This window comes from Amphibalanus amphitrite, unplaced genomic scaffold (assembly GCF_019059575.1).
Source record: "Amphibalanus amphitrite isolate SeventyFive unplaced genomic scaffold, NRLGWU_Aamphi_draft 000059F_arrow, whole genome shotgun sequence".
In the NCBI taxonomy this organism is placed as follows: domain Eukaryota; kingdom Metazoa; phylum Arthropoda; class Thecostraca; order Balanomorpha; family Balanidae; genus Amphibalanus; species Amphibalanus amphitrite.
In genome coordinates this window covers 444177-466501 of record NW_024881555.1, presented here as the reverse complement: position 1 = coordinate 466501, position 22325 = coordinate 444177, and the positions used below count along the sequence as shown (strand labels likewise).

The 22325-nt window shown below is 49.7% G+C and overlaps 3 protein-coding genes across 29 annotated transcripts in view; 1 reads left to right on the top strand and 2 right to left on the bottom strand.

Moving 5' to 3' along the window:
- Positions 1-69: 69 nt before the first annotated feature.
- On the bottom strand, positions 70-5218 carry LOC122378442 (protein CNPPD1-like). The gene is made up of 6 exons (XM_043359508.1): positions 4393-5218; positions 3037-3133; positions 2621-2823; positions 2183-2311; positions 1735-1917; positions 70-1453 (listed from the first exon to the last, which is right to left on the bottom strand). Exons 1-6 carry the CDS (start codon positions 4426-4428, stop codon positions 767-769), a joined length of 1335 nt encoding a protein of 444 aa, XP_043215443.1. The 5' UTR covers positions 4429-5218; the 3' UTR covers positions 70-766.
- Positions 4814-12178, top strand: LOC122378444 (coiled-coil domain-containing protein 25-like). Of its 7 annotated transcripts, none has more exons than XM_043359520.1 (7): positions 4814-4862; positions 9364-9519; positions 9736-9783; positions 10072-10163; positions 10518-10697; positions 11169-11371; positions 11579-12178. In XM_043359520.1, exons 2-7 carry the CDS (start codon positions 9495-9497, stop codon positions 11655-11657), a joined length of 627 nt encoding a protein of 208 aa, XP_043215455.1. In that variant the 5' UTR covers positions 4814-4862; positions 9364-9494; the 3' UTR covers positions 11658-12178. The 7 variants fall into 7 exon arrangements, 6 of the variants coding, with proteins under 6 accessions (XP_043215455.1, XP_043215452.1, XP_043215457.1 ...); XM_043359517.1 differs by having other exon boundaries at positions 4830-4871; XM_043359522.1 differs by lacking the exon at positions 4814-4862 and adding an exon at positions 4863-4967 and having other exon boundaries at positions 9415-9519.
- A 241-nt stretch (positions 12179-12419) lies between these two features.
- The window catches only part of LOC122378436 (intraflagellar transport protein 52 homolog), a 104083-nt gene continuing 94177 nt past the window's right edge, over positions 12420-22325 (bottom strand). For all 21 annotated transcript variants that reach the window (XM_043359486.1, XM_043359487.1, XM_043359500.1 and 18 more), the window contains 6 exons: positions 21826-22005; positions 17839-17985; positions 15748-15843; positions 15199-15358; positions 14093-14187; positions 12420-12843 (listed from right to left, as the gene is read on the bottom strand). In XM_043359486.1, the coding sequence (XP_043215421.1) occupies positions 12835-12843; positions 14093-14187; positions 15199-15358; positions 15748-15843; positions 17839-17985; positions 21826-22005 (687 nt within the window). In that variant the 3' untranslated portion in view covers positions 12420-12834. The remainder of the gene's footprint in view (positions 12844-14092; positions 14188-15198; positions 15359-15747; positions 15844-17838; positions 17986-21825; positions 22006-22325) is intronic.

Genomic DNA, 22325 nt, shown 5'->3' with positions numbered 1-22325 from the left:
TTGCAAATCGTGAGTTACTGATAAACATGTATACTTTCGCTATCCAGTAAACGTTCCTGAAATAACAGCGAAAAATTGCAAAGTGTATTTTACCGGCTTTTGTTGAGAAAAATCACTCAGTCGTCGACCATACACTACATTTTAATTACTATAGCTAGTTTTAGTCGTATAAAGTAAGCTACCTTTTTCTGTTACAAATGTTGTGCAATTGGCACAGTTTAAGAAATCCAACACTGAAACAAATTTGTTGCTACGATAGAAAACATTACCGTAAGTTCAGTGTACTAGCAGATCTAGATCGTCAACAAATGCATACCTTTCACTCCAATATCAGATACAGCGAGAAAGCGAATACCTGTGGTTGAGCCTGAAGTAAGCACATACCTCTGCAGCTAATAGCTCCAATACTTGGCAAGCAACACAAAACTCACGTCAAGCCTATCTTCCGGAGAAGTTAATGACAACAATAACAGGACAGTATGCAACAGCGCTGAAAGCTCATCACCAAATTTTAACAAGAACCTGTCCAAATAAACCCTGATTAAACATCTCGCACCGTGTTAGAGCGTGCACGTCAAACCGAGTTGCAGAGACAACGGGACAGAGCGATGGTCAAACTACTACGGGCGGTGCGGGACTGCGAACAACTGGCAGGTCACAAGCCTTTTGAGACAATCCAGAGGCGCCGCGGACGAGGGGCCCGCGGCGGAGCGAGGCCATGCGGGGTCAGGTCAGGCGGGGGCGGGGCGGCGGAGCGTGGAGCCGCTCAGCTACACACAGCCAGCAGGCCGAGACGGGGCCAGGCGCGCTGTCGGCCGTCCCCCCGGCACCACAGCGGTCCGCCCGCGGCCGTGGTCAGGTTGGCCAGCTCCCAGGGCGGGAGGGAGGTGGTGACGGCCGGATGGACAAGGTCAGAGGAGGCGGAGGGAGGTAGCGTGTCCGCAGCGTTGGTCAGGACCGGCAGTCGCCGCGGGGTCAGCACCGACAGCCGAGAATGGATCGAGTCGCCGGGATCGTCCGGATCGGGCGCCGGGCTCCGCAGATTCCTCCAGGTATCATTCATCGTCTCCTCCAGCCATCTGTCGGTGGCGGTCGGCACTTCAGACTGCAGCTCCGGCCGCTGGGTGTCGTCCATGTCTTCGCCACTGAGCCTCTCGGTGACATTCGGTCGGTCGGCTGTTCCAGCACCAAGTCCTTCAGAATCTCCGGCGAGGGGGTTCAGGGCGGCCAGGATGAGCAGACCGGAGGAAGCGGCGGCAGCACACAGCTGGTCCAGGAGAGCGGACGGCGGGGGCAGCGGGGACCCGGCGGGTGGTGCGGCGGCCGGCGGGCGGGCCACGAACACTGCCCGGTGGGGTACCGGCGCCGGCGGCGGGGCGTGGAACACCAGCAGTACGGAGCTCATCAGGGTCATCACCGAGGCCAGGTAGGCCACCGAGCAGACGGCCACCACCTGTCGGGACGGGGCACGGGCGGGGGTCAGGGCGGGCAGCAGACAGCCCGGTCCTATTTATGTCTTTAAAGCCACCTGGCCGCACGCACTGGAAATTTGTGACCCGACCAGAGATTTACAAAAACCGTTGAAACATGACACATGACTATACGTAATCCCTATCATTTCGATATTTTCTTTGATAACAGAATCACTTCGTCGAAATCAACTGTGAACCGTTGGCAAAACAATCACGAGAGCTTCAACTCGTATCCCCTCAGCCCACCCGGAGCGGCTCCCACCTTGATCAGGGCGTCTTTGAGCAGCTGTACGGTGGCTGCCAGGTCGGCGGCGCTGCCGATCGACAGCAGGTCCGAGTAGGTGAGCCATCCGCCGCGCTGCGAGGACTCTGCCAGCGCGGCGCCCGCCTCCACCCGGCCCAGCATCTCGGTGAACGTGCCCGGCGGCACGTACAGCTCCCAGCCCTGCGGCGGCGGCCGGCAGAACGCAAAGTCAGAAGTGCACAGTGGAGATGGGTAACAACGGTTCGAGACAGGTAAGAAGCGGGAAAACGGCGGACACCGGAGTGACAAATAATCTGCAACGCTCTGCAATCCAATTGATGCGTGATGTATGGAAAATAATTTCAAGTGAACCCAATAAAATGATGAATGCATAACGGCCACCTAATCCTCTGCGACTAAGAAACTAGTCATCTGAAATTCGCCGCCATCGGTCGAGGCTACTTACCATGGCGTTCAGGAAGTCGATTTCGGCTGCGTTGAGTTCGTCGACAGTCATCTCCGCGGAGGCGGCCCACTCATCATTGAACACCTGTTCCTGCTCACCGTCGTCGTACAGCATCTTACTGGCGGCCAGCTGTCGCGGGAGAGAGGGTAGTTACAAGTTAGAATCGGAGATATCTTACTGAATAAATTTTACCGAATGCTATGACAGCAGTTAGCACTTGTGAATCGAAAATCCAGCCGCTAGTAAGGACCCACGGGCCACGGGTAAAGCCCATTCTTCCAAATGCTATTGATGACTAACAACAGTGTAACACAAACAAAGCATTTAGGGTGTGCAACGGGTGTGCATAGCATTAGCTCACCGTGGATTTGACAAATAAATGGTTGTGTTGGCTGTTGGGTGTGTATACTGTATAGTGTACACTATATAATAACTCACCGTGGACGTGACAAACAGGTGTTTTGGGTGTGTCCGCCTCAGGTAGTCGGGCCGCAGGTCGGCCAGCCGCTCCAGGTACACGAGCGCCATCACTACGGCCGCCGGCGAGATACACGCCTGGTGCGTGATGCTCGTCACGTCCCGCATGGCCAGCGAGCGCAGCTGGCGGCCCGGCCGGCCCGAAAACTCGCGACTGGCCGCCGCTGCGGGCAGACGAGAGCGGTTACGTCAGCGCCGAGTCCGTTTTACTCAGCAGAGCGCAGCTGGGGGCCAAAACTCATGCTTTGTTGCTGTAGTGGGGAGGGGAAGGGACTTTGAACAGTTTACACGCATTGAATGCTATAATATGCATGCAGGTAGTTGAGAAAAATTAACTTGATTTAAATTATCACAAAGCAACAGTCAGTGGCACTCACCCATGAGGGGAAGGCTACCAGCTTCATCAGTGGCACGTCCACCAAAGTAAAGACTGCGCTTGAGTCTCCTGGACAGAGCTCGGTGGCACAGAAATTCCTGCAAATACACCTAGGTGTCAACATGTGAAAATGGCAGAGTTGAAAAAGCACACTTTGAAACACTCATCCAAGCAAGCAAACATAGTCAGGTTACAGATCAATTGATGTGCTGCTGAATAATGCCTCTTTAGAACCAATCATCCTCATCATAAACATGCTGGTTGCCATGGCTGACAGGTTGAAATGCTGACCATGTTTGATGGATGCCCAAAATATTGGCATACACTGGTTAGAGACTGGGTTTCAAGAAGTGGAGTCAGAGGTAGGGAATTTAAGCTAGGATCTGGGGAGCATCCTAGCCAGTTTTTCTACAATCATTGTTGGGGTGTGGGAGTGGGATAAGAGATGTGGGAGATGAAGGTTGAGGGGCCAGGGATAACTGTTGTGGGATGGATGATTGTTCAAACTTCAAAGACAAATACTTAATGTACTGTTGAAAAATTGAGAACAACATTTCATCATTATCGTACAGGGCAGGTGAATATATCAAAATGTGAGACAAAAACGTCTAGTTTAATAGGTACCTACCCACTCCACATCTAGTTACATGTAACCTAGACAATTTGCATAACACATTTAATTACAGCCAATATGCACCTTGAACATTGTGTAAAAAATATCATCATGAAACAATCTGGTCAAGTGTTCCAACATCATCTCAATCCTCAATATTGATATTCACAAGCAAGGGGGGAGAGCCTGCACTGCCCTGGGCCCTGTTTCACTGGTGATAGCAGCACGCTACTATCAAATTGCGCGAGCTGACGTAATGTGATGACATCACCGGTCACACTAATGACGTTTCATGTAATCCTTGAGCTTTTTCATAGCTTCGTTTGGAGGCAGAGTTGCTGTCTCGTTGAATGCGTTTGATACATTTGCACGGCCGTGAAGATGTTAGCAGCAATATCTGATGACATCACACAGATTGACAACGGCATGGTTTGTTGATGTTTCCATGGAAACCCAATTTGACATGTGTAATAGCAGCGTGCTGCTATCACCGGTGAAACAGGGCCCTGAACATGAAGATTAGGTTCAGGTTGGAAAGTGAACCTAATTCAACCAACACCAATAAAAAATAAGCCCAGAACACAGTCTCCAAATTCAAAAGATGTGCTAAAGCATGATTTCATATTGAAATTGAGGTATTCATGAATCATACATGATACAACTCACAAGGCCACTTAGCCTGAGACTGGCCAATGGGTTCATCAGCAAATGTCAACCAGCCAAGCAATTGCATACACAGCTTACCTCTCGCCTTGAGGGCTTTGAAGCCCCAAGTGCCATTATTTATGTCTTCCTCTGTAGTATCTTCAATTTTAACGCGAAATTTTAACAGTAAATGATTAGCCCACAAGCAGAAATATGCTAAAGTTATGCAACCTTCACGAGATTCCGACACTACACATGCTACGCCCTTTTGTGCAAGAGAAGTGAAAGTTGTGTTCGAAGAAGATCATGGTGAGTTTATTTGTTAAAATAAAATTTAACTTTTTCCTCTTTTTTATACTCAAAATATAAAAAAAAAATAATTTGTCAAATTTGTGACGAAAATGCTTTGAAAACATTACAAAATAATTGTAAAATGAGAAAAAATACAGGAGAAACATGACGCCATATTAAAATCGCCTCTTCCAATTCGTTCGTCATCGTGCTGGCAGCTGAGAGCTTCTCATAAGAACAGACTCTATTGCTGCTCTATTGCGGCGAATGCGCAGCATGTGATCGATGTGATCTTATGATATTGCGCTTTTATGAAATCGAATTCAAGATCGAATTATTGAATCTAATAAAAAACGAACCCTCGCGAGCTCTGGGATCGATCCGTTAGTTCTCTATATACCGTGACTGCGTTTCTGAATCAATCTTTGCTGTTGGCGGTCTTCATCAGTGTCCCAAAATGTGTTGATTTGGGTGGGAAGTGACATCCAAATCAAAATGAAAATTATTGTGCACTTATCTCTAATTTTCTCGAGCAATTTTCCACTACCAATTTTATTGAGAAAAGCATTTGCCTGGGTGATCATTTTACATCCTACATTTTGCCAAACTTGTATATAAATAACCAGTAAAACGCCTTTTGGGCGAAGAACAAGCGAGTGAGATAGTGAGCCCTGCACGTGCGAAAGGGCGAGAAGGTACTTCCAACGGGCTAGTGAAAAGCACCCTTCTAACCGGTCACTAGCAGTGTGCCAAATTTGAATGCAATCGGCCCAGCCGTTCCTGAGATCTAAAAGCGGCATTCTGCACTTGCGCACATGCAAACGGGGTCCAAAATGACTTTTGCAGGCACCCTACTAACCGGTCCCCAACCGTTTACCAAATTTGAGCACAATCCAAATCGGCCCAGCCGTTCTCGAGATCTGGAAACGCCCCCTGCACGTGCGCACGTGCAGTAGCACCCTAACCGCAACACATGGGAATGCATTGCCTGGTGGGTGCCTACCTATATGCCAAGTTTCAGCGAAATTGCCCCAGTAATTACCGAGTTACTGAAATGGGAACAAATTTGGCACCTCTTCTTTTTGTATTTTGCACGTGCAGTGGGGGTCACTCACATACCGTAAAATGGGGTGTTAAGGGACAGTGGGGTGATAAGGGACAGTTGTGTGGGAAAAACTTTGAGTCATGTTAAGTTCCTAATTTGAGAAGGTTAAATAAAAACTTGAGTGTGGTAATTGACACTGTTTTGTTCTTGACTATAGGACAAAATGGCAGGGTTTTTTATGCAAGTGATTTGGTTCAAAAATGGTTTTGAAAATCATGCTACATTTTCACAAAATTGAGACATCTCCAAAACTCTGTGTGTACCACATAAACTAGTAGGTGTACAGGTAAAATGAATGCATAGGTGTATTGTCACATGTATTGCACATGTTTCCTGAAAAACTTATACAAATCCACCTATTCATTCATCATCCTCTTCCTCTTTTTCGGACACATGCATATTTTGAGGTTGATGTGGGGTGCTAAGGGACAGGGAAGAAAAAAGGAAAAATAATATCTAAATATAATTTCATTAAGTTTTCTTTCAGTAGGCATGGAAAACACCAAATTCCACATAAAATGTTGGCAAGTTCATGCTCTTATCTCGAGTTATATAACAAAACACCTCAAAACTCTTTTACAATGATGGGTCAATGAAGACTGATGTAGGTAAATGTGATGTCATCATAAAAAGGCCAAAACAAAGAGGGCAACATAATGACAAGTGACTAGCTTCAAAATGGGTTTTTGTTGATGACAGAAGGGTACTTTTTGGTTCTGTTTACCTTATAATTAGCACATTTTCCAGAAGCATAAACTGCATTACATATAATTGGCTAAAAAGGCCATTAGTGGTGAATGAACCTGCCATGTTTTGAGACAGAACATGCAAAACATTTCAATAAATAAATTGTGTGCCCTTTCACACCCCAATTGTGGGCATTTGATGACCATTTCATGGAATAATATAGGTGTCCCTTAACACCCCACATTGGGGTGCTAAGGGACAGTGATGAAAAATAATAAAAAATAATATGCATGTATATATTTTTAAAACTTCAATGTAGCAGGCATGTAAAGCACCAATTTCCACATAAAATGCTGACAATTTGATGCTTCTATCTCCAACCTTTCTTGAGTTATATAACAAAACACCTCAAAACTGTCCCTTAACACCCCGTTTTACGGTAGATCAAGAGTGTCCGACCTTTGGTAGAAGGGATGCAGCTACCCTATAAAAATTACCGCAAGACAATCGCTCAAGCCGCTGCTGAGATATGGGCCTCTCAAAATCATTACTTTTGCAAAACTGCTTGAACTCCCTTGACTTTTCACGTGGCACGTGCCACGACGGTCACTGAGATGTATCAAAAGTAGCCAGTTACGGGGTAGAAGGAATGGGGCTACCCAGCAAAAAAGACCGCAAGCCAATCGGTCCAGCGGTTGCTGAGATATAAGCCCCTCAAAAGCGTTACAGGCCGGGCCGGGCCGGGCTGCTCATACTGAGATTATTCCGTTATATTGAAAAGACTTCGCTTCGCTCGCTGCGCTCGCTCGCTCGTAATAAATGTATGCCATTGGCAGTGAAATGTATGCCATTGGCATTGGCGGCATAAATGTATGCCATTGGCCCCTTTCCCACTCTTTTTGAGCCTTATCTAATAGGTAGAAATTTTGGTATTAGTAGAGCAGACGTCACACGAAGGTTTTCCAACCAAGGAGAGGCGCCATACCTGGAGTTGCTTCTTTCTAGGAAAACCTAAACAAACCTAACCTAACCTGACCTAACCTAACATACAACCTACAACCTACAAACCTACCCTACAACCTACAAACCTACAGCGCATCTGCTCGGTTGGAAAACCTTCGTGTGACGTCTGCTCTACTAATGCCGAAATTTTCCTGGACATTAGGGCCAAGACAATTGACAAATATCTCAAGTCAAAGATTAACAGATTTATGTGGGTGTTATTTCGGTTTAAGACTGCTGGCGGTGTACCATGATGGAGCAGCTGGCCTCCCAGCTAGCCGACAGCCGGCTGGCGAGCGGTGCCGAGCCTGACGAGCCGCTTCACACACCCCGACTGGCGCAGTACAAGAACGCCGGCCGGGTGTCCATCAGCCAGCAGTGCCGGCGCAGCCAGCTGCTGCAGCGCCAGAAACGCGAACGGGATGGTCGCTTGGATCGTCTGCGGGCCATCACGGCGGACGATGACGAGGGGGCGCTGGACGCTGCCGCACTGCCCCCCGCCTTCAGCTACAGAAAACAGGGCTTCTATCAGTCGCAGTACTCGAACCAGCTGATGTTCTCCGAGTGGATGGAGACGGTGCCGGCCGACCTGCACACTGACTGGCTGCTCAAGATGTGTCCTCCGGGTAAACGGTGCCTGGTCGTGGCCAAACGGCGGTGCACGCGCTCGTACAGCGCCTCCGGCGCGCTGCTGCGCACGTTCCCGTCTCGGCTGCCGGCCGGCTGGCGCGGCCCACTCGGCCAGCGGCCCACGGTGCTCGACTGTATCTGGGACCAGGCGGCCGGCACGTTCCACGTGCTGGACCTGCTCGCCTGGAACGGCCACCAGGTGTTCGAATGCGAGGCAGAGTTCCGCTTCACGTGGCTGCAGACGAAGCTGTCAGAGACGCCGGAGGTGGGGGTCGCCTCGCGCAGCAACCCGTACCGCTTCGTGGCGATCAGCCACACGGCGTGCGGGCCTGCCGAGCTGGCGGCCACCGCCGCCGCCGCCGCCGACGGGGCGCTGTTCTTCCACCGCGCGGCGCACTACTGGCCGGGCGTGTCGCCGCTGGTGCTGTGGCTGAAGCCGTTCATGCTGCCGGAGACGCTGGGCGTGCCGCGCACGGCCGCAGAGCTGGGCGCGCCACCCGACTATGCTGGCCGCCAGCGCTACATCGACCGCTGGCAGGCCAGCCGCCACCGCAAACCCGAAGGCCGCACACGGCAGGTCCAGATGGAGTCCTGAATATGCTAGCATGGCATTAAGGCGAGGTTTTTGCTGTGTGTCTCTTCTCCGGACTCCAACACGACAGCCTCCAGTGCGACAGCCTCCAGCACCACTGTTGACACCGGCGGCCGCATGGCTGTGCCGCGACGGCTTCGGTTAAGCAGAGTCTGCTAGGAGAGGTGACCTCCACGCGGCACACGGTCTTTCGTGTACACTGTCTGGCAATGCAGCTGCGAGAAGCTGTGCAATGTGCATTGCGACGCAATATATGTCATGTGCAATCAAAAATGAAATAAAAAGATTCACTCTTATCCGCCTTTTTTGAGGTAAATTTCCCCTCTGACACCCAAGCCAAGCTACAATTTTGGGACACTGGTCTTCATTGGGAAAAGTTACTGTGAGTTCAAAATTTGATGAAATGACTGCTGCAGGATTATGGTTTGTTAGTGGACAGTGGTATCAATTTTTATAGCCCATTGTATTACACGTATTGGTATTACAATTCGTACCCAAATAAATCACTCTTAGCCACATAGCCAGACCGGTTCAGGTTCACCGCTCGGCTTCGTTTTTGAAGTTAGGAAGGTGTGACTTGTGATCGTCACTCTGCAATGATACCATTATCAGATGCTCGAGTGTGAACAGCTTACATGCAGCTTAGTAAAAATATGTGCATTTTAATTTGCATTACAACATGCATTCTGTGTGCACCAAAAATGTATCTGTTACTGTGTTATTTCGGGAACCTGCACTGTTTAAGCATTTTGGACTTTTTCAGCTTGGAGTCCTCTCATGGAAGTTTTCTGACACCATTTGTTGGCCACCACAGACACTTCTCAAAGGCAAATAGCTCTGGACATTAGGTTAATTGTCAAATTTTGAAGGTTCTACTGAGTATCCAGGATCAAGATGGTTTACTACTTTACATCAAATGGTAATGTATCGTACAAACAGTCAAGTTATCACATTATTTGTAGGATGGAGGCATGCATGCCTTATCCATGTCTTCCATTAGGCACTAATTGTGCTGTTCAACTTCTATAAACTTATTACAGTTTCATATGTACCTATGTATTTAGGGTGTTATTTTTGATTTATTTATAGATGACATAAAGAGCTGCCTGTATTGATCCCACATCTTCTCTTTCAGTAACTGATCCACCAATCACCCTGTTCATGGGCTTTGACAAATATGAAAGTAAGTGTTCAGTACCTATGGCTTGTGTCAAATCATTCAAATATACCATTGTGGCTTGAGTCAAATCATTCAAACATACCATTATTATGTCAGTCAATATTCCTTTTTGTTGTTTCATTTTATGAGCTTAGTCAAGTCTTACACATGCAGAACCAATAGCTCATTGCTATTATTTAGAGTTTCACTTTTTTACAGTGATGACCATTATTTTTCTGCCTCCTGTCAGCCTCTCATATGTTCTGTACCATTTGATTCAGTGTACAATGCCACCTCTGATGCTGATTTCAGATGAGGAGCTCATCAGGTGGGGGTGGCCGGAAGACGTCTGGTTTCACGTGGACAAGGTCTCGTCGGCCCACGTATACCTCCGACTGAAGCCGGTCAGTCTTGCAGCACTGTGCATTGCTACATGGTGTGCTTGTGCTCATTTATACCTCTGAGAAAGAGCTTACGAAGTTGTGACTAGCGATAAACGTCATCGGACATAAGTGATCACTGGTGAGGCACGGTCGATTTTTGGACCGATAAATGGAGCAAAATATTCGTTATAGATGCGGGCGGTAAAGGTAACGTAATTTGAGTAGCGAATGAGTTACATATCTGGAATATATGAGCCGTCTTGACGGATTGGTGCGTGTTCATTCTGATATGACACAAATGTCTATTCTGCCAACTAACTAGAGGCCCGTATAGAAGGACGTCCATTTGTGTATCAACAAAGTTTCTGTTGGCAGGGCCAGACCATCGAGACTCTCGCCAAGGAGACGATCGAGGACTGCGCCCAGCTGTGTAAGGCCAACAGCATCACTGGCAACAAGATGAACAACGTGGACGTCATCTACACCATGTGGTCCAACCTGAAGAAGACGCCGGGCATGGAGCCCGGCCAAGTCAGTTTCCACAAGGACAAGGAGGTGGGTATCAGCTGGGGGATATCGGACCGGCGCTGCCAGAAATAGAGCCGGTCGCCCTCGGGCGGAGTTGTCCGGATCGATTGCTGCTGGGATAGATGTGGGCGTGGCGCATGGCTCTGATGCAATGTCGGTCGTGGGCCGCTGGTAAGGCGGTCTGAGTGGTGAAACGATAGCACATCCTGCTTAACTCATAATTGAGGAGCCACCGTATGGATGTTATTGTCATATAGTGGGTGTCACTCCTTTTTCTGACTAAAGTCATTGAACAATGTTGAAATTTCCCGTGGACGAAAGCTGGATGCGTTATTCATCTTACTTGAATGGCGCATTTCGATATTACCATGCACTCAAGTAGCGCAATGGGTTTATCGTGTTCGATACAAGTTGAATCATCGCTAATGCATCCTAGCAGCTGTTTATCTCTGAATTTGATGCGTCAGCCACTGTACCTGAGTGTAGCATTTCCTGCAGGTGTACAAAATTCGCCTGGAGAAGCGGATAAACGAGATTGTGAACAGGCTGAACAAGACGAAGCGGGAGGATAAGCCCGACTTCCGGGCGCTCCGAGAGGAGCGGGACCGGCAGGAGCGAGACAAGAAGAAGGCCGAGTTTAAAAAGCAGCAGGAACAGGAAAAGGTTCTGCAGAAACAGCGAGAGGAGGAGGCCAAACTCAGGTGGGTCACCCGGTCACATGAGACGGTGTTGAGCGGGGTTACTTATATTATCTGGCGATGTTTCCTACAGATTCATTACTCATGTACTATTTCATCAACGCTCTTACAGGAATCGGGTTATTTTTGGTAGAGGGGATTAGGTCATGCTGCCTTCGAAGAATATTTTTGAGTAAATTTGTTGGCTGACATAGCCCTACACCGCCGCAGGAGCTACGACTCGCTGATGCAGTCGGAGAACATGACGTCCAACCAGGACGGCGGCAACGACTCTGACGACTTCATGTGATACTGCTCTCCGTCTCTGTGCACCGCCTCTGCGCCGAGTCCGTCTCAGTTGGCCGGCACGGCTGTGGCGGCCTCCCCTCTGGACTCAGAATGTGGTATAACTGTGCGGCAGTGAACGATCTGTGCTGAATCTGAGGACCTTGCACACAGTGGGAGGCCGGTGAACTATTGGACAGCGGCGTTTGGAACGTGTGGCTTTCGACGTGGACCATGCAACAGCCGTGAGTGCGCAATGGGGCAGGGAATCGAGTCATGTTGGAAGTCGGGGTCGGGGTTAGGACTATCAAACTTTAACGCCTCCCGTGCTGTGCAGCCAGACTTGATGGTCCCTCGTCTGTCATTCCCCGATATTCAAACTCAGTTGTTTGGCCTAAATCTCCTCTCTGCCCTGGGTTTTCTCCAGACGGCTCCACTGATCGCCACCCCCTTGGCTCCGTACTGGGCGGACAGAGCTGCTGAGTATCGTTGTTTGTAACTGGTTGTGCCAGCCGGGTGTTGACGTTTTATAAACGGTCTATGTTCGTCGGCGTGTGTTGAACTAAATGGGCAGCTATAGTAGATGTTAGTCAACGTTTCTAAGCTGTGCGGCGGAGCGGTCGTGTGATAGTTGTCAGGCTGGTGCGCGGGTTCTGCCCGAGTCTGGGTGAGGACTTCCAGCGGAGGTTCTCGCAGCCGGATGCAGGTGGCAGCACCTGCCTGGCTCGGCGTCCACCGGCGCTCGCAGACACCCGTCCGCCTCTCCCCACCACTAAAACCGCCATCATGAACCGCTGTCAGCATTAACATTTTATTGAACTCCTCCGCCGTCCGGGGCGAGCGGCTGTCGACAGATGCCCCGGCGGTAAATTACGAATCGGCCGGCGCGACATCAAATACCGCTCCCTCAGAGGCGACGGATGGCGGGCGGAAAAACAATCGGTCGGCCGGGGCGGATGGCAGGGACATTGGACGCGTCACGGGCGAGAGCGACATTGGACGCGGCTCAAACGTCACTGGAATAGCACAAATTAAAGGGAACACAGCTACACACAAATGACTCGCGTAATCACGAGATGAAACTGAATATCCAGCACGCTAGAGGAAGGCCAAGAACAAGACAATGAGGAGTGACTGGCTGTGAGAGGATGTGATGTCCCTGAGTCGATCGCTGCTCTCTGCAGATGTATCGGACATTCGTCTCAGCCGCCCTGTCGACAAATTTAAAGTGTAAGGCGTAAGTAGGTGACCGGAGAAACTTGGATTATTCATGAATTTCGCTCCGATTACTTCGCAACTTTACCCTATTCCTGGCGGGCTCCGCCGGGACAAGAAACTGGCGTGGGGGGGGGGGCGATTCGGCCCCCCCTTCAGATCTAAAAAACTACACATCGCAGCGACAAACGGCAAACGGCGTTTGATAGGTCGTTTAAAGATCTACAACTTTTACATAAAACATTTTCAGGTCAGGTCAATATTGAGGTCACCAGAGGTCATCAACGATAAAATGTTTTGGAATTAGTTACCTATATAACTTTTAAACTAAGAAACATAGAGACATAAAACCAATACATTTTTTGTTGCTCTCGCCGAGGCGATGCGAAATAAGTATGTGATGACCTTCACAGGTCAATTTGAAATTTGACCTGAGGTCAAGGTCAGGTCATTCATCAATGAGGTTGTGGGGTATGGTCATGCTGCATACCAAACGACGTGCCTTGACCAGGCGAGCAGTTTGGTACCCCTTTCAAGTTTTTAGCACCATCATGTCGTGATTTATTGACAGAAAAACGATTTATGACGTCACATGACCTCAGATGACCTTTGCCGGTGCCCCTGTCAATTAGCGGCACCAGGATCATCACCGATGAGATAATCCTCCATAATACTGAAAGAATTGGGTGGTTTTGACTCGTTTACACGAAGCAGGAGGCGTTTCAATATTTTCCCATAGGCTTGCAATGTAAAGGTCACGAGTCTGGCCTGACCTCAGGTCACAGATATGAAAATTCTGAGATATGCAAATTGCACATACTGGTACCCTAACTAAAACCTGAAGAGAAGAAATTGATCGGTCAAAAATTCTAGCTCTGGCGTGATTGCAAACTTTTCTGAGGTGGGGTCACCAAACCGCCTCTGGTGACCTGACCTGACCTGACCAGGCAACTTTTTTTGTCAAAATGTGCGCAATGAATGTTTAGAAAAAGTCACCGAGTATGAGCTTTCAGTCTTGCGGCGTTTGGCAATGGCACAAGAAAAACCTGAAGGGGGCCTTAAAGGCCCGCCCCCCCCCCCCCTCCCCCGCCAGGAATAGGGTTAAGGCGGCCAACATTAGTTTAAATCAAGATAAAGTGAGCGTTGAGTTCGAAACAAGGACAAACCGACGATTACTACGAATATGATCCCCGAGGCATGTACTACCGATAATCGCTGCCCCTAAGGCGGAGTGGGAGGACCCACCTGGTTGAGTTTGCGATAGTCGGTCAGCTGGAACAGGACATGCTCCAGAATGTGTCTGGCGGTGCGACACTCCGGCTGCAGCCCCGCAGTGATGCCTGGAACGCCCCGAAATGGACAGATCACGACGGGCGATATCATCTGTTTTCATTCGCACATTATGTAACTTGCAATGTTCGACATTGCGACAAATGCTGGCAGCTACGGTGTGATGACAAGTGCTGTTTGTGACAGCAGCGCCGTCAAATGGGAGAGCCGGCGGCATTTTCAGAGCATCCCATCACATCAAGCGACGCGACTCGTATGAAAGGGACCACTTTACCGAATGTCCCATCTCATTTCCCGAGAGTGGCGTGACTTTGATGGCGGCAATACCATCCCGCCCTCTCTGCTGTCGCCCGCTGGCGGCGGAGGAGCGGCGGGCTCATACGGTTCGCCGCCTGAACGGGGCCCGACCGAGCCACCATGGCCGGCAGAGTGGATGGGGTAGCTGGGTAGCGAGCTGAGCTAGCCCAGATACCCAGAGACACTTGGGTAGGTCTCTCCAGCCCGGTCCAGCCCGACAGTGACACCCAGCTCCTCCAGCCCGACAACCGGCTCTCCCGCAGCCCGGTCCAGCCCCGGGCCTGAGCTATACGGGAGCGGCAGGTCCGCCAAACGTGGCCAATGATGCCACAGACGGGGATCGATGATTGCATGATGGCCGGGGAAGTGGGCCGCGCCACTGGAGAAATGGCGGCCCGGCGCAGTTTTAAACCACCGATTGGTATCAGTCGGGCCGAAACAGGCCTGACTCGTTCCTATGTCAAAAGATCTTAACCAGTGCCAGCTTCGATTCTTGAGAGTTTGGAACTTCGCATCAATGTTAAAATTTCAAACGCAGCAACATTCCTCAGATAAGTGACAGCATAAGCAATATGCGTATAACACGTTTGTTCAACACACCTACTACACTCGGTCTAAACTCCGCATTGTTCAATCACTCGGCATTCCGCGATCTACCAAGGCCAGAGAACGATCTGCGCTTCTTGCGATACAACACATTCCAACGAAAGACAGTCGAGCAAGCTAACCCCACCTCCCGCGAACCCCTCCCCCGCTCGTCTTACCGAGTATTTCGCCGCACTCGTTGACGAAGAACTCGAGGTCTGTGTCGGTGCACTTGTTGGTGACCTGCGCCAGCCGGGCCTTATCACTGCTGAAGGCCTCGTCCAGATCGTAGAGCTCCAGCGGCGGGTTGTCCAGCTCGCGGAACGCCGGAGGGAAGATCTGACCACACAAAAGCACGACTGATGAGCTACGGCGGTGGCGACCAGTGTCGCATGAAACTTCAGTTGGACCCAGAAAATTATGATTGACTGGGCAGTCCATATCATTCTTGCGGAAAATACCAGGGCGTTATTTGGGGCAATACTAGATAATACATTGAATGAAAAGGTTACTTCCATACAAAAAAAAAACGAAAAAAACGGTGAACTTATGCCTCCGCTAACCGCCACCGGCCACACTACCTAAAGTTTGTCCCAATGACGAGCCTTTGAATCCCGGTATTACTGCATAATGCGCATCTCCGAATCCCGCTAGCCATACACTCTTAGTTCTACTAAAACATCGAGTCAAGTCTCTCTGCCACTATCCACCCGGACACTCCCACTGACCGCCGGCTGCAGGGGCGGCATGGGCGTCTCGAACTGCGGCGTGATGAGGCGCAGCATCTCATGCTTCACGTTCAGCTGGTTGTAGATGTCCAGAGCCTTAGGAAGAGAAGCGGACGGGGTGAGTGGAGGTCAGTGGCGGATGGAGGGCGGTGTCAGTGGGACTCGACAAATCACGTGTGAATGTCGCAGAAAAGCAGAGCAGGGTATGTACTTTAAACATTAAATGCACATGGATTTAACGGTTCATAACATTGCAAGACATTATGGTTGTGGAAGGATAAGAGCTGAACACACTACTCAGACTCATTACATCTGGCATGGTTGCACTGATAGGTTGAAGCTGCTACGGTAATCGGGTTTCGAGTTTCGTTCGCCTTCCGGCGTTAGCTGATGACCAGGAAGCACCGGGGTAGGATCTGACTTCCAAGGAAGGAGTCGGGTAAAAACTGACCGAAACAACATGCATTACCGGCAGAAACCAGCACTCTCGCCGTACCAAAGCCCAGCTCTGTGCGTAATGAGATACATCATTAGGGCGGGTGATTTTGTTTCTTAGGTCAGGTAAGAATAAAGTCCACATTGGTAGCACTGACAGAGGCACGACAGCACCGTTGTGGCCAATGCTCTTTTGGCAAGTAAATTGTAAAACCTGTAACGTAATTTTGCAAGCAATTCACAGGCTGTTTTTCTAAGACAGAAACCAAGCGGTTCCGCGCAGTCTCTCTCTCTCTCTCTCTCTCTCTCTCTCTCTCTCTCTCTCTCTCTCTCTCTCTCTCTCTCTCTCTCTCTCTCTCTCTATCTCTCTCCCTTCCCGCTCTCTCTCCGCCGTCCCTCAGTAATGCCGGAGCCGACGGGCGCTGCTGTCAGCAGCCTGACACGCTCGCCGCCGCGGGGAGCCGGACTCGGGCGTCACTCGGAGAACGCTGACCGGGCGGAAACGCGTCCCCGGAGAGAACAGGGGAGGGAGGTGCGGGAAGGCGGAGACGGAAATGGAGAGGAGCGCAAATGTCTGAGTTTTACAGGTGCATAAGGCAGTGCTCGCTTGTGGATTTTTTATGTTGTAGAGATGTAGACTAAACATAGCGACATATCCGACGGAAAATGGGGCAAATGAAGTTGAAAAATGGAATATCGAGCTCCAAAAAGAAGTGTCCAGTGCTGCAATACAAAATTGTGTACCTACACGTCTTTTCGGTCAGCACGAAAGCTCAAGCTACGACGCAGTTTCAGAAACCATCACATTTTCCTTTGCAGTCTGCAAACGGCTTTCATATGAGCTTGCAGCAGTGCATCGAAAGGGCGTATTCGCCGTGCAGTGTTCGTTCCCGATTCAGTCAGTGCCGCTGTGTTCTCTATGACATTCTATGCTTCGTTACCCCTGCAACAGTTCGCTATTCACGGGTTAGCAGTCCATTGGGAATATCCCCTGAATACAAAGACACCTGGTAAATGAGCCCACTTCACCACTATCGTAATTGCTCAAAGCGGACCCGGCCACTGTTTCGGCCACAGGTCATAACCTTTAGTTCATAGCCAATCGCCATCGTTGGTATGGGAGCGCTCTCTGTGGACGGCCAGAAATGATGAGCTCACCGGCGCAATATCATAAAATGGGCCGTAAAGCCCATTGGTTAGGATAGGTCGGCGCTGTCGTTCGTTCCAATTACAATGCGGCGGCGATATTCGGGCTCGTTTTGTTATATAACCACGTGTTACTGTTATACGTGTACCGAGGTACAGAGTTTTAGGTCAGGTTGCATGCTACGTAGCAACGATTCTGCCTATCTATGCGCATTAAGTCTTACTTCAAGGCATTTATGGGACTAAATTACAGCAGCATTTCCAGTGTCACAACATCATCCCAAAGCATTCTCCAACTATCCCACTTCAGTTTTCGTAGCACCGTCCTCCAACCACGTCCCAACTTCCCTGATCTCTCCCTCCGAAACCTCCCTCACCCAACCGACCTGCGGCACCAGCCGTGTGTTGACCCTCTCTCCCTCCCTCCCTCCCTCCACACATTCGGTACGGACCTGCGGCACCAGCCGTGTGTTGACCCTCCCTCCCTCCCTCCACACATTCGGTACGGACCTGCGGCACCAGCCGTGTGTTGACCGAGTACACCTGGGTGTCGAACAGCTTGCTCAGGTCCGCCGGAACACTGTCTGACTCCTGCAGACAGACCCGCGGTCGCTCCGCCAGCAGACCCATGCTCGGGATCAGGTTGTAGTCGTTTATCTGTCCGCAAGTAGGGAGAAGGTACGATGTTACGTTACGATGTTACGATACGATGTTTTTAAGGAAATGCAGGGAAGTGACAAGGAGTAATGCGTAAAGCTAATGACGACAGACGATTACTGTCTTTTTTCTTTATTTATCTGGAGACAAGCAAAGGTGTTCCTATACCACATCAGCTCAGCCGAAAACCGTCATCCTACAGTCATCTGACCCGACATCGACGACACCATCCAACATCAGCAGCGGTTCGATCTGTCGACATCATCCCACATCACAGGCATCGCTCAACGGCGTAAGAAGCTGGCTCTACATCACTAGACATCACAGACATCAATACCAGATCCGGCAGTCAGCACGCTCTACATCTCACACACATCACACGACGTCAGAGGCTGCCCCGACATCACAGACATCAATACCAGCTCTGCCGCCAGCAGCCAGCACCGTCCCGACCAATAGCCGTCGGCGCCGTCAGGCCCAGCCGGCCAGCCTCGGCAGCCCCGCCGGGCCACATTTATGAAGTAAAGTAATATCAAAGTGACCATTTGCTCGGGAAATTGCCAATCAGGGGGTCAATTGAGCGAGCTGGCGGCACGCTCTCCGGCTATGTCGGACACATCTGAGCCGGCGGCGACAGCGGCCGCCGGGCTGGGCCGGGGCAGACGGACGGAACTGCCGCCGGCGACAGCCGCCGGCGACAGCAGCTGCGACCGGGCTGGGCCGGGGCAGAGGGACGGAGCCGCCGCCAGCGACAGCCGCCGGCCAGCCAGCCGGGCCGGGCCGGGGGGCAGGGACGGAGCCGCCACCGGGGATACAGCCGTGCCGCGGGCAGCCGGACGGCAGCCAACAACACGACACCGGGCCGCACGACAAAAACACACCAGAACAAAGCAACGGCCGCGCACAAATGGATGTTGTTGGCGCCGAGAAAAAGTTCAAATAATGTTGTTTGGAGAGGAGAAAATCCGATATAACTGTCGCGAGTTATTGAAAGATTTTCTCATTTAATTCCGTTTCAATCCCTGGGTGGTTGGCCGGTCCAATTTCGGTCGCATTAAATTCGACGGGCGAGCGCCGAGTGCAAACACACGTTCGCTCCCCTGCTACTGAGGAGATGGTGCTGAATGCAAAAAATAAAAGGCTTCCGAAAGTTCGGTAAAACTTAGCTACAAAGCACTTGTTTACCTGTCACATTGTTTTTCGTTGTAAACATGTTTTTTATTGCCAAGTTTCCTCATCCTTCATTCCTTCAGTTAATTTGATTTTCACAAGAAAGAAACTTGGGGCTTGTTTCGCTGTTTAGGCCGCAGAGAGCGTGGCAAATGTTTACATTATTATCGTTGAAAATACGTTGCGTGAATCAGCGTAATTGAATCGGCATATTTAAGAAAAATTTACAGCACACGTCACTTAGCCTTCTTTCAGGTTCTAAAACAATCGTCACCCAAAGCAAATTTAATAAACAACTCTTAGTCCTATGTGACTTTTTACCTTACTCGCATTGTTACCTCTTACATTCGGAAGATCGTTTACCTCATTTATCAATGTGTTTCAACGATCCTAACTCTACTTTAACCCGCGCCCTGGTGGGGGGGCTATTTTTTGCCCCCCCCCCTCCAGACTTTTCGATATATCTCCAGAACCGCTGCGCCGATCATCACCAAACTTTCAGTACCCTCCCGGACGTCAATTTTACACATTGTGACCAAATTTTTTTTCCAAAGGCTATGATAGGTTGGCCGGAAATGACGTCAGAGTGACGTCATGTTCTGCCGTTTTCGACCCAAAAAGGGTTTCGCGGGAATAGCTGTCAGGCCTATAACTTTGCAAATACAGAAAAACGATAAAGACATAAAAGCTGTAAAATTGACAGGGCTACAAAACTGCTATCTCGGATTTTTGAATTTTTGGATTTTGACCCCCAAAAAATTAAAAAATAGATTTTTTGAATATAATAGCCGAAAAATCCAAAAAGTTTTTTGAATTTCGCAAAAACCGGAACATATGTGATAGTCCTTACCGCCTTCTATCCACATACCAAATTTGAGATTGATATCTCTTTTTTTGGCGAAGTTATAGCGAAAAAACTGTTCAAAATTGATGACGTCAAATTTTCAAACTCAATTTTTAGCAATTCTAGACCCCGTAGCGCAAAATAAAGACCACCATTAGACTCCCCGTGACGAGCTGCATCGAGTCAATACCCATTATATGAAAAACTATCAACTTTAAAATTGGACCTTTTTTGACCTCACCTTGACGTGACCTTCACCAGAAAGGGACTTAACCCTCGCCCATGTAGGGGGGGGGGGGGTTAGTTGGTGGCTAGTTGGTGCAACCCCCCCCCCCCCTGAGGCTTTTCGGAAATAGTGCAAAAACGGCGGCGCGCAGCGCCGCCAAATTTTGGGTACCTTATGGGGCAAACCTTGCGCATCTTTTGATAAAAAAAAATTGACCGGGTCATGTCAGGTCACGGAGTTATGACGTCACAAAGGGAACAGCCTCCGGCCGGATTTTCACAAACTGAGTGCCAACGCCCGAGGTTTCCTGCCGGTGGTACGGACATCGGTTGATGGATCGTGATGAAACTTCCCATGCATGTTGGGGCAAGTATTGGCTATCATATGGTATAAGAAACCTGACCGGGTCAGGTCAGGTCACGGAGATATGACGTCACAAGAGGAACAGCGTCCGGTACTATTTTTGAAAAGCGCCCGAACCACTATTTTGCTAATTCTTGTCACCTCAATGGGAATATGCAGCAATATTAGCTTCTATAGGGAGCAAATGGACCTCCCAAATCCAAAAAATACAATCAGATTTCAAAAATTTAAATTTTGATTTTTCAAATTTCTGCCGCCGACTGTGACCTTGCCCACTTCCGGCGCTCCCAACGCGCCATTTTTAGAGCTAGGGAAACGAAATACATACCAAACGATAGAGAATTGATCAAGGAACACGATAGTGAAGGTTTCAAGTCGATATCTCCCACCGTTTTGCCGCAATCGCCGCGGAAAGTTGAAAAACAGTCTATTTTTCCGAAAATTTGACCTTTGACCGGTCAAAAGTAGGTCAAATGTTGACCTAGGACCAAAAAATATACCACCAATCGCGAGATCGCGGCGAGAGCAATCCGTTGGTCTTTTCCGCTAATCTCTACGACGCTCCGTTTTCAAACGCCAAGGGGGGGGGGGGTCGCACCAACCCCCCCCCCCCCCTGCATGGGCGAAGGTGGCAGATCGCCGTTTACGGGCGAGGGTTAAGCCGTACCCTATAGTCTTATAACCAACACCATTGAGTTGGAAATGAAAAATTGGCCATAAAACATGCATCGCACAACCTTAGTACCTAAAGTTAGGTTCATGTGACCTGACCTGTGACCCTTGGTGACCTGACCTGTGACCTGACCTTGTATTATCAGTGACCTCTTATAGCAACATATGTACTAGGCAACTGACGTCCTATCGCTGATTCTCGACAAAATGCGTTTTCTTCGGTGTTATAGCGCATTCCCTAGAAGACCCGTGAACGGTGAAACATTTCATCTTTGACCTGACCTGTGACGTCATCGGTGACCCCGAGGTCAATGAAATTTGGTTTCCTTCGACAAATTTGACAGGCTTTTCGAACGCCGTTTGAATTTTGCGGATCTGTCCAGTAGTTTCGGAGATACGGGGGGGGGGCAAAAAATAGCCCCCCCCCCACCCACCAGGTCGCGTTATAAACAGACCCCACCAGGGCGCGGGTTAAGGAAACCTCGCAACTTGCATGCACCATCACACTGCCACTCTCCCCCTCACACCCCTCCGCCTCTCCACTCCAGAGCGACCCCAGCCTCACCTCCGGGTTGCTGGCGTCGATCCTGTTGAGGGTGACCTGGTCGCCGGAGCAGAGCATGTCGAACAGCACATCCTTGATCTTGCTGTTCTCCTCCTTCTCTAGGTACTGGTCGGTCAGCATGGCCACCGAGCCCAGCGCGATGATCTTGCCGCCGGCGTCGTTCTGGTACAGGCCACAGATCTGGGCCGAGGGGAGCAGAGGAAAGGAGATTGAACTTTAAAGGAGCAGGTATTTGGGAAAGAGGAACGGAGGAACAATTTCATGAGCATATCTGTGAAAAGATTTCATAACAGTGAAAACAAAAGAAAGGCAATGACTCATTTATCTATTGAACATGTTTTTAGAGCGATAAAAATAACCCAATTACATTCATTTATAAAAAACAGGTCATATTCATTGTTCAGGAAGAAGCAGTGGTCACAAATGACGCGGTAGTGAGTTTTACGGAGTATCAGGACCATCAGATATCATGAGAAAGCTGAGAGGGAACCGGAATCAGA

Coding starts and splice junctions, on each gene's coding strand:
- LOC122378442 (XM_043359508.1), bottom strand. CDS start 4,428: ATGGCACTTGGGGCTTCAAAGCCCTCAAGGCGAGAG. Junction 3,134..4,392: donor CAAAGCCCTCAAGGCGAGAG/GTAAGCTGTGTA, acceptor GTGTATTTGCAG/GAATTTCTGTGCCACCGAGC. Junction 1,454..1,734: donor TCAAAGACGCCCTGATCAAG/GTGGGAGCCGCT, acceptor CCGTCCCGACAG/GTGGTGGCCGTCTGCTCGGT.
- LOC122378444 (XM_043359520.1), top strand. CDS start 9,495: ATGGTTTACTACTTTACATCAAATG. Junction 9,520..9,735: donor TTACTACTTTACATCAAATG/GTAATGTATCGT, acceptor CTTCTCTTTCAG/TAACTGATCCACCAATCACC. Junction 9,784..10,071: donor GGGCTTTGACAAATATGAAA/GTAAGTGTTCAG, acceptor TGCTGATTTCAG/ATGAGGAGCTCATCAGGTGG.